At 42.2% G+C, this 12,041-nt stretch overlaps 1 protein-coding gene across 1 annotated transcript; it reads right to left on the bottom strand.

Moving 5' to 3' along the window:
* Nucleotides 1-7,945: 7,945 nt before the first annotated feature.
* On the bottom strand, nt 7,946-12,006 carry adra2c (adrenoceptor alpha 2C). The gene has a single exon (XM_084379286.1). The coding sequence runs from the start codon at nt 11,634-11,636 to the stop codon at nt 10,299-10,301; it is 1,338 nt and encodes a 445-aa protein (XP_084235412.1). The 5' UTR covers nt 11,637-12,006; the 3' UTR covers nt 7,946-10,298.
* Nucleotides 12,007-12,041: the final 35 nt, after the last annotated feature.

Here is a 12,041-nt window from a genome sequence, read left to right as displayed (position 1 = left end):
TCCACAAGCTTCTGGTTGTCCTCTGGATGATTTTTTAACCACTCCTTTTGACTGTGTCTGGAGTAAGGCTTCTTTCTTGCATGGCAGCCTCTCAGCCCATATTGATGCAAAATACGCTCAACTATGGATACTGACACCGCCTTCCAGCAGCTTCTAATTCATTGCAGACTTGTCTTTTGGTGGTTTTTGGTTGACTCCTGACCAATTTTCTCCCAGCAGCAGGTGATAGTTTGTGTTTTCTTCCTGCTGTGGCAGTTACGCAACTATGCCATGCACTTTATACTTACAATCACTTGCACAGTTCATCTTGGGACCTGTAACTTCTTTGAAGTGGCTCCAAGTGACTTTCCAGAACAAGCCCTATTAAAATGGGCCCAGAAAAGTAATCAGTTATCAATCATAATCATTTGATATATGCACATGACTTCCTGTAGTGCTCATATGAGCACTGGCGCTAGCAAATGCTAATAGAAAAACTCATAATGCAGAAAATTGTGCTCACATTGTGGTTTTCCTTGACTGGAAGCTCCGGGGTGGAATAATATGACATTTCAGGCTGACATCATAATGAATCTGTCCCACCTCCAACTTTGTCACACCTGCTTCACCGACTGCTGCTTCCTCAGCTGACTTTTTATCTGCTTGCTCCATTTAAGTGGAAAGGGCAACTGGAATGAGGCGATTGTTATTCATTCTACTTTCTGCATAATACTCATGATTCGTTTCATTACTGCATTTTTCATGCAGACTGTTTTGCATACATAATGTGGTGTTTTATATGTATAATGGCGCATGCCAGAAGAATACCATTATGTGCTCCATTTGAGCCCCGTATGGCACTGTAAGTGTGTGTGGGAAGGTCACAGGGGGCAGGAGTCAATCCCATCACGCAATGGACAAGATGAAGCACGTAGCATTTCACCAATAACTTCATGAGTATCATCGTTGTACATATGTAATAACTACTATTTAATAGTGCACCAACTTGAGTTACTTGCTAATTTAATGAATGCCAAACGAGCGTTAACCATTATCAACTGAGGTCAAACTGGCTCACATATGGACAACGTGTTTTTGACACGCCTCCTTGCCTGCTCAGGATACTTTGAGTCGCAATTCCAAACTCCACTGATTATGTTTATCAGTAATATCAGCCACCAGTAATTTCTGTGTCTTGTTTCATTATTTCACTCAAATGATCGGTCTCTAATGCATAATTCAAACTTCATTAAACGTTTGAGACATCTACCCAGAGATGAACCAGTCAATGTCGTGGATCACTGAATGGAAACGTTGAAGGGAATTGAAGTGTCCTCAGTACTATAATCTGTTAACACAGTCATTTAGAGACATTAACTGAGCTGTCAGGAGAGAACCACCTGCTTAGCCTCTACACAACAGTTTTGCACCAAATGTACTTGTTTGCCTGAGATGGATGTTTCTCTGGTACAAATGGAGTCAAAGATCTCAGAATTTATTAAAGTAGCAGATGGTAACAGATCATCATCATCAGATCATCCATCATCTTTAGCAATTCAGAAGGATCAAAGAGGGTAAGCAGGTGAAGTAGAAAAGCCCCCTTTTTGACAGGAAGCAGATGGTTTAACTGGAAGAAACCCTTAAACACTGATCCGGGCAAGTACTACAGTCTCATTTGTTTGTGGTAATTATACCAATGTTTCACAATCAATTTGCAAATGAAATGATCTTTCAAACGCTACTGTAAAGGAAATGTTTCTTGTTGACGTTTGTGAGTTGCTAATTCTCTGAAGAACTACAGACTCCATGTGATGAATCAGATCTCTTAAATACATGCAGCACAGCATGTAGACAGCATGTAGACCTAAGCATAGTGTTCTCTGCAGTTTTTAGATTGTCTTGACTTACAGTATATACTGTCAGGTAACAACAGGACAACACATGCAGAAGTCATGACAAGGCCGACTTCATCGGTCACACGTTCAGGTGTTGATCATGTCTTCCCTCGAAGAATGGCTCTTTAATGTTATGCAAGAAAACAGTGACTGTCAGCTCACTCTCAACCGACTTCCTCACAACTTCAAACAGGACAATCTATACATTGATTAGTAAATCTAAAATGCTTAATCCCCACACTACAAGTTTGATATTAAGCGGATTTTCTATGTATCTGAGTGTGTTTAAACCACCATGTAGAGCTGAGCCAACTGACAGCCAGCAGAAAAGATTACTGTACAAAAGACACATTCTGCTGTTCTCCCTTAAAGGCACATGTCAGTCTAAATTCTGTTAAAGTGGGCATATGAAAAAAGGGTGAATTAAGGGATTGTTCCCCCATCTTGTTTCTGACAGTTCTTGTTCCTTTAAAACACCAAACCTACATTATCTCAAATGGACGGCCTTCCATCGCTCCGCTTTGTTTGTGGAAACTCGAGTCATTTTTCATTTTCTGCATCATTTTCTTTTAAAGACAAAGAGGAATGGTGTCAGAGGGGGATGAGATGGATGGATAGAGCAGAATAGAAAGCAGGAGCGGGGAATGAACTTCTGACCCTGAGGGTGTACGGCTGCTAGATGGAGGCAGCTTAACCAGACACCAGAGCATGAGAAAGACATTTCTGAATGCAATACTGAGATGAAATATAGAGCCATGAGCAGCCCATGAAAAAGCTTATGTCTTTGGACAAAGATTAATACTGGAGCCTTAACACACAGCTTTCGTCCAAAAGAGAAATATGTCCTTGGGAGAGATATTTGAACCACCATTCATTCTCAATTCACATGTTTTTTAAACCCTCTGGGGTTGGAATATCTGTCTGTTGGCTGGTCAGTCAGTCCAACACTTTGGTCTGGATATATGGATGATATTTTGTACAGACATTTATGGATCACAGATGATGAAACCTAAGGACTTCTTAATGGCTGTGGCACAGGAGGAAGAACAGGTCATCCATTAACCCCAGGGTTGGTAGTTCAATCCCCATCTCCACCTGTCTATGTGTCTCAGTGTCCTTGATCAAGACACTAAACCCTGGGTTGCTCCAAATGGGCAGGCCAGTGCCCACCACTGCCATTGATGCGTGAATGGGTTCATCAGAGGCAATAGACCATATTAACTCAGCTGCCATTTTCCTCTGACATAACAGTCAGGGTGGGAATCTCAAATGTCATACTGCATACTTTCTGATTAATCAACAACTAAACAGACAATAGACAGTGAAAATCCAGAAGGACAATTGGGCCATATTTCAAGGTAAAACGACATATTCAATAATCCTTTGGCTTTTGTTAGACAATAGCTACCATTTGCAAACATTACCATTTGATAGTGTGATACAATAAGAAAAGGGGTAAATGAATTGTATCAACACAGACCTTGGATACATTACACACTACTTTAATCAAACAGAAATGTTAACCAACCAAGTGGTTTATGTTAGAGTTGTTAATGCATTATCAAATATGTTGTTTTACCTTGAAATATAGTCCATTGTCATTCCAGATTTTCACTATCCACCATCTTTTCAGTTGCTGATCAACCAGGAAGCGTTGAAATGACAACAATTTGCCACATTCCCTACATTTATGATTTGCAACCTGGAACACAGCAGCATAACATTTGAGCTTCCCACCCTGAGCGTGACATCAGAGGCAAATGGATGCCGTGAGTATATGGTCTACATTCTAAACTGCTTTGTCCAAAAGTGCTTTATAAATGCAGTCCATTTGGGCGATCCAAACGGATCAGTCTCAACTGTACTTTTTATTCAGTGATAACATGGTAAACAATGTTAGCATTGTAATTGTGAAAGTGTTGCATGCTAACATGAGCAATTAGCATAAAGCAGCTTATTATTTTGGGCCCTTTTATGACGCAGGGCCCAGGACAACTGACCTTTGTCAGTAGGTAAAGTCTCACAGAGCTGCTAGTGGCTGTAAACTCAGTCTTTTTACACTCTGAAACAAAATGTAAGGTGAAACAAGAATGAAGCATTTGGAGCAGTAAATAAATGATTGCCCTTCACTCGTGCCCTCCATCAGCCTTAGGCTCTTTCATAATGTACCACTCGTAGTCTGAGCTGCCATTCTTTGACTGCTTCACTTTTACTTTGTTTCCAGAAAAAAGTTTCAGTCAAACATTTACTTCTGGGCATAAAGGTGGAAAATATATCTTGAGAGTTTTTACATTTCCACTCCATAAAATAGAAAGTCTGTTCAAGTTTTCCTTCAGTTATGGGCAGTATATAAAACTTGTTGGCTTTAAGGGTGGTTGCAGGTCCTCACGCACAACCTGCTTAAACAACAGGGGGAAAAACCATCAGAGCTGACCATCTGGCAGCGCCATTAGGAATTAGAAAGTGCTATTCCCCTGTGTAATGCCCATCGATAACTTTACTGTTCAAATGCAGTCCACTGAGTCTACCACTTTCATCCTGAATTAAAGCTTTTAAAAGAACAAACAAGCACAGATTCACCTACAGAAAATGTCACTTGGAGCGGATTTATTAGAAGGATAAAAGGCAATCGCCCATGTACTAAAACTACAGTAGGAATGGTGTTTTGTGTTACCCTGCGTGTGTGTGTGTGCGTGTACTCCACTCTCTCGTGAAAGTGAACGTGAAATAGAAGCTCACAGAATGGATGGCTGCTGTCAGACTGAGGAGAAGGCATAGATTGATAGGGGAAGACAGAGAAAGAGGGTGAAAGACAGAGGATGAGGTAGCATGAGGAGTGTGAGACTGATGGCAGATGGTGTGTGAGAGATGAGTCCTCTTCTTTTCCATCGCTGCCTGGAGGAGAAACGGGGTATGGAGAACCCAGAAAAAATAAAAGGACAAAGTGATTGATTAGATAATGGATTTCCCCTCTCTTGCTCCACATCTACCTTTTGACTTATCTTCTAGCCACTGAAATATAATCCCATCTGAGCTTCCTGTTTTATTAATCAAATACTAATGTATTCACATCCAGCTTCTCATTTGTATTTACCTGTCAGCCACCGCACCCCTAGTGTTGTAACACGCAGCAACACTGATAGAAAGCACGACAAATTACATGGTGTTAGTCACACAGTCTGTGCTTAAAGGCATGAACATGACATACAGTGAAATTCATTACAGAAGCCTTTATCCTTCTCTGACAGATCTGCACCAGACAATAGAGAAAGAAGAGGTGGCTGTCGGTGTTTTAATTTACCGCCACATCTTTGTAGAACACAGTGATAGCCTTAGTCTGTGTGTCTTTGTTCAGGTCCATGCTTGTGCGAGTGTGTCCTTTATAAAGTTTTAGAGAATAAAAATATAAGAGGAGCAGCTTCAGGGGGAAACTGTGCTAAAGCCATAGTTCAACTGTTTGAAAAAGAAACTGAGCGTTAGATGAGTAGATTGATACCACTTTCATATCTGTCAGTTTAAAACAGAGCTATAGCCAGAGGTCGATTTACTTAGCTTTGCATAAAGACTGGGAGCAGGGGCACACAGCTAGCCTGGCTTCCTCCAAAGGTCACACATACTGTACACCCACAGCTTTAAAGCTCACAAACGCATTAAATCTTGAGATGGGAAAAAAAACAAAAAAAAGGGAGTTGTGTACTGGAACTGTTTCTCTCTGGGCACAGGGACTTCCTGGAGTCTCATTTTCTGGCAACCTGAGTGGGATGAGGTGCAGTGGTAAGCAGAGTAAAACTGTACAGTGTGTGATAACACAGAGGAAAATTTGGTGGAGGACAAATCCTCCAGAAAACAATACGCTGCCTGTCCAAGTGAAAGCTATTCTCTGCCCCCTCCAATATCATATCTCAGGGAATTTAGCATTCAAACCTCTTATGAGTATTTACCACAACATAATGTATAAACATAAAATACTTTACAATCTGGCCCGTCTTGATTTGCCACTTCCCGCCCACTGAGCACTCATGCAGATCTGCTGGAATTAGTTATGACATGTGTGAGGGAGGCGGAGAAGACGAGGGATTTGGGAGGTCAGGCTGAGTTTAAGACTTTATTGTCGTGGAAAGCTACACAGTTAAGTAATTTAAAGATTTATTGAATAATGCTTTTGAAGCTCATTTCATGAATATATTTCCCTTCAGTCATTTGTTGTGAAGGAGTGGTAAAAATCTTCAAACATAAGTTAAATCAGATGTGCAACAGGGTCGTTTGGCTTGCTGATGATGAAATGCTCCTAAATAAATAGGGTGAATTGATTCAAAATCAGTGCTGATGAACAAAAAAACATGATATTTAGTTCTCTGTTTTGTCCCTTCAACCCAGCAGCATCCTCAGAGACCTGAGTTGTCAACAGTGTCAAGTTCGTCTCCATTTGTGCATTTTTCGGGATCGTTTGATGGGTGCTGTTTCAGATCTGCAGCACAGGAGCAAACCACCCGCAGTGTGAGGATACGAGCCCGCTGACACAGCAAGCCATAAACACTTCGACAAGGGAGGGGCAGGGATGACAGAATCCATTCTGCTTGGTCATGGAGGTGACTCCAGTCAGCTTTCAGGGGATAAATAAATAAGCACAAGGCAGACAGACAGAGTAGGGGTACCTCGTCTGGGTCCAGGCTTTCTGGTAAACTCTCACCCAAATCTGACCTCTGATTGGATTGTTTGGTCTCCTGTGAATACTGTTTTCCAGCACACACATAAATGCACAATTACACACACACACACTCCATATCAGTAAAAGCTGAGGCAGCTGACCCCTGCTTAGAGATCAGCCAGAGCCAGAGTTGCTCTTACCTGATGCAGTGAACACATAAGCAGTTTTCATTTCAGACGGACTGAAGTATTTTCTGTGTTATATCAGCTCTCCAGTAAATTTTATTGTTGTTTGTTAGAAGGACACAGGTGGAGATGTTGCACGATAAACAAAAATGAAACTGGGGCGTCTGATTTCATCCAATGCAACCACATAGTCTGTTCCGAACCACCCATCAGGCTGAAAGCACTAGCGGGTACTACACGTTGTACAAATGTAGTGTGGTCAGTACATAAAACAGCTACATCTCTGGAGGATATAAATAATTCACCAGCAGAAAAGAAAAGATACTGTTTACACCTACGATTGACTGCAGGTTCTCAGACAGTGGGAGATCCAGAACTGACTCTGAACAGGAGAAAACGGTTTCGGCAGTGTCAGTCAGATGACAGCGAGCTTCTTTGGTAAACCAAATCAATTTTTGTGCGTGATGAAAGAAGTGAAGCAGGGAAAGCAAAAAATCACAGTAACGATCCTACAGAAGTGTTTGTTTTGATTCTGACTTTGATCACATTAGTGTGTGTGTGTACACTGTAAAGTCTCAATATGTCTGTTCACCCTGTCTGAGTATTTTCTATTTTCAGCCTCATTTATAAAAGAAGAAAGAAAGAAGGAGAAAGTTCAAAACTATGTGTACAGTCATATCCAAGCTCTTGCAAGTCTGGTATATGATAAAGTATTTTCAGTGTGTGTTTTGAAACTGAAGTGAGAAATGAGAAAGGACTCAATTACAATACTATTTGAAAAAATGAGATAAACAATATATCTCAAAATACATGGAATTTAATTGAAACTAATGAAAATAGCAAGTAATTGATGGGCAATACATAGCAAGAGATGTTTTATCAAGGCAAGGGAGGAAGTAACAACCAGTCCATGTCATCTATTGTATCCCAGGGTCTTTACAAATGCAATAATTCTCATTCTAAAGATGTTTTTTTAAATCAATTATTGGTGGTGTAATTCCCAGCGCCCTACACTTGAGGACAAGTACCTCTTCATCAACACCACCAGTCATCGTCAAAATCAGTTCATTTGAATGGACTTTAAACTGCATCTTTTTTTTAACACGGTTCAATAGCTAAGAGTGGATCTTGTTAAATATTTTTTCACACACAGCTGTTGATGTGTATGCTATTGGCTTGTATGCTCACATGCCAGAGTCACAAGTCTTCATGCACTCTGTGGCAGCATATTGTGTTTATGTGTTGCAACTGACTCAGGTCCAGTGCAGTCAGCTTATCGTAGCTGGAAGGTCACTGGTTATTGTGACAGATATACTACATTTTCTTACCGATTCATAATTTGTTTTAATAGCTTAGCATTGCTATAGCCCTGCCAACTGATAGTGATGAGATTAGTGTTTTGGGGCCACTGCAAATGAGTCGTTGTTTCAACTTGTAAATTTGTAGCCTGACTAATATCTATAAACAAAATGTTGCCGTTTTGATCAAGTTAGCACTGACTTTGTTTGAGAATTCAACACATGATTTCAGTTTCCCTGCTCATTTTAAAGGGAAGGTGATTCCGGAGAAACACAGTTGATTGTCGAGTGTCATTCCCAGGTCATCAAATACTGCCGATTTGGATTGGTGTTGGGCCCGAAATTCTAACCCAAAGTTTCAGTATTTGATGACCTGGGAACGAAACTCAACAATCAACTATCTTTCTTCAGAATCGCCTTCCCTACCTTAAAGTCTGATATTTCACAGATCAATAACCAAACAGAATTGTGATGATGAATGTTGTTGATATAATTTCCATTTTTAATCATGCACTTTGAGTGGATAATTCTTCACTGATGCTCTCAAGCCTGAACAACAGCAGCTTACCACAGAGGCTACCCGAAAATGACTGCACTCACACAAAAAGATCATTTGTCATATGTTCTGAGTCACACCGGTGACAGCGTCAGTTTAAATAGCAGTCAAAAAGATCTCAAAACCTTTACAGTTGAGAAGAATGCAGTCATGCACTCTTGCAATTTTCAGTTGAAGTAGTCGCTTTATTTGATCTTTTCAAATGTGCTCGAAGCAGAGAAGTAAACACTTGTTCTTTTAGAAAAGGACAGAGGTCGGTGTAACATGAAAACCTTTCAGAGCGTTGTTCATTGTACAAACAATACATTTTTTATCATGTTGATATATGTGTGATTATGAGGCACCACACAATAGTACTGTACTGTCTTCAATTATTTACACAAGAGAAACAAAGCATTAGCCCTTCTGGCTATAAATACTTGAAATGTCAAGATGAAAATACTGTCTGAATAAGTCATTGTGTGTATAATAACAATGTGCGTGAGTGAGCAGCAGACATGTCAACAGAGTGATAAGGTGTTTGGTTTTTACTGTGGCTTTTTGTGGCTGTAAGAGAGAGAAAGGATGCGTGACAGAAAATAGGATGGAGGAAAATAGAAGCTTGAGCAGAAAGAATCAGGCCATTTGAAAGAGCAGGCATACACACACACACACACACACACACACATGCACACACACACATGCACACACACAAACACACATACATACACACACACACACAAACAATCACTAACTGACAGTTGGGTTAAGATAAACTCTCTGGCTCACTTTATCACAACACAATTCCACGTTATATACTTAGTCCTCTCAATGACGTTCACACAGACACACACACACACACACACACACACACACACAGTGAAAGCCTCTGTCGGTGCCCATCTGCCTCAGCACTACTGCTGTATTCCATATATTTTCTCAGAGGACGATGCAAAAAACTTTCCTGTGAGAGGAATTTAACCAGCGACCAGACCAAGTCCAAGCCACATGTACAAGTTACACAAAACACACGTTCTGATAAAATGTTCCCACTTTAGACACAGAACACTGAAGCAGGAATGTGACTTGGTAGTTTTTAAGGATGAGTCTTTTTTTCTTTCTTTTTTTTCTTTTTTTTAGTGAAACAGTTTTGCTACTGAAACAGTAAGCAAGGAGCCCCTTCGTCCCATTGGTCCTCATGTTGAGAGTGTGACGTAATAGAAAGGTAGAGAAAAAACACAAAGAGAGAAGAAAGATAACGTCTAATAACTGTCTAACGTCACAAACAACGGTTGTGTGGAGATTGTCAAGGCCTTCGCGTTGTATTCAGTGAATGAGGTCACATAATAAATCAAGTGTCTCTGTAAACCCTTCACCTCCTGTGCAGTTCATGCAGATTCAGCCACTGTGGCGTGCATGCATCACAGTATCTGTTATGAGTCAGTTTATTGTATTTAAATGAAGGGAGAAGAAGTCAGTGAGGAGGGGAATGAGCCGAAGCCCACATCAGTCCAAAGTCAGCCCGGTTGGTGTTTAATGGAAGTCTCCTCAAAGAGCGTACTCCTGTTTTTTAAAGCCTTTACTGCACTTCAGTTCAATCCTTTGATCTGTTAAGCATTCCTTCATTTCATGTGCAATCCCTGAAAGTAAAGGTGTGAAAGCCCCCCAAGCCAGCGCTTTATCCATCAGATCAGAAGACTTTAAATTTGTGTCTGCTGGGTAAAGTGTCTAGTACAACCCCATCCATGCAGGAAGCATTCAGAAAGAACGTTTCCATGACTTACAGAGGATCTTCTGGAAGGCTCTGCGGAAGTCCTGGTTAAAGATGGTGTAGATGACCGGGTTCAGAGAGCTGTTACAGTAGCCAATCCAGAAAAAGAACTTGAACAGCGTCTCTGGGATCTGGCACGGCTCGCGACAGATTCCATACAGGCTGTAGGAGAAGAAGAACGGGAACCAGCACACGACGAAAACTCCCATGACGACGGCGAGGACGAAGGTAAAGCGCTTCTCCCGAGCAGCGGAGACTTTCTTCCGATTGACGGTGCTCCTGCGTTTGCGGCGAGACGAGAACAGCTCCATGGACTTGGAACTGGCACGCGACTTCCTGCTGGAGTATTTAGAGGCGGAGCTGCTCTTCCGGCTGGACTTCCTGTCTTTTCTGTCGTCGTGTTGATGCTTGGAACTTCTTTTAGGTTTCTCGTCCGACGAGCTGCTGTCTTCATAGTCGTCGTCGTGGTCTGTCTGTGGATGTTTCGGCTCGTTCGGTAGTGGGGATCGAACCCCCTGTTCCTGGCAGTGCCCGTTCTCACGGTCCTGGTCTTTCATGCTCCCGCCCCTGTTGGACTTTAACGACCCTCCTCTGCCTGGTTCCGCTTGGTCCATCCCATTCTCCAGTGGTGAGTCCACATCCCTCTTCTTCTCTGACATTGTTCTGGTTCTGGTCTTTGCCACTTGGTAGATCCGAATATAGACCAAGATCATGATGACACAGGGGGCAAAGAATGAACCAATACTGGAGTAAAGGATGTACCAGGTCTCATCATTCAGGATACACTGGGGACTGGCCTCGTTGCTGCTCCTGTCCATTGATATCAGCGGTGGGAAGGAGATGACGGCTGAGATCAACCACACCACCACAATCATGCCTTTAACTCTTTTAGGCGTTCTCTTTAAGTTATACTCTACCGCCTGTGTCACTGACCAGTACCTGTCCAGACTAATAGCACACAAGTGAACAATAGAGGAGGTGCAGAACAAAACGTCCAGAGCCAGGTAGATGTCACACCAGATTTTGCCAAAAAACCAGTAGCCCATGAGTTCATTAGCCAGAGAAAAGGGCATGACCAGGGTGGCCACCAGTATGTCCGCACTGGCCAGTGAGACAAGAAAAAGGTTCTGGGGTGGTTTCAGAGCCCTGCTCGTTAAAACGGCGATAACGACCAGCACGTTCCCGACTATTGTAAACAGAATGAGGAAGCTGACAAGTCCGGCCAGACCCCAGATAGCAAGCTGGCTGTACTGGCTCTGAGAGGTGGAGGAGATATTATCTGCCTCTGCCCTGTCCTCCAGGCTGGAGCTATTAAGGAAATCCATTCTGAGTCTTGTTTTTGGGGTTTTTTTTCAGTCAAGGGATGACTTTCAAAAATGTAAAATGTGCCCAAATAATCTGTAGAAATATCCCATTAGGACTTGAGCGCATATTTCACTACAGGGATCTGCCGCAAATGACATTTTTCCTCTTCCCTCACCTGCGATCTTCCACATCCTGCATGTAAGTCTCTCCTCTGGTGAAAAGAAAGAGCTCAAGAAAGAGAAAGAGAGAGAGAGGGCGCAATACGCAAAGTCTTTTAAGTCCTTATTCCAAAACCATGCGGGCTGCTCAGCGGCAGAAGGTCCATGGTTAGAGAGCGGGCTCTCTCCTCAACGCGTCCTCTCCCATCCCGACTGCGCCCGCATCTCTCCACCTCCGCCTCCCCGCTGTGTCCTGAGAGAGGTTTG

The sequence above is a fragment of the Pagrus pagrus genome (genome assembly GCF_965226575.1).
Source record: "Pagrus pagrus genome assembly, chromosome: 2".
Taxonomy (NCBI): domain Eukaryota; kingdom Metazoa; phylum Chordata; class Actinopteri; order Spariformes; family Sparidae; genus Pagrus; species Pagrus pagrus.
Note: the sequence above shows the minus strand (reverse complement) of the source record. Positions and strands in the feature narration are given on the sequence as shown.

Coding starts and splice junctions, on each gene's coding strand:
- adra2c (XM_084379286.1), bottom strand. CDS start 11,636: ATGGATTTCCTTAATAGCTCCAGCCTGGAGGACAGGGCAGAGGCAGAT.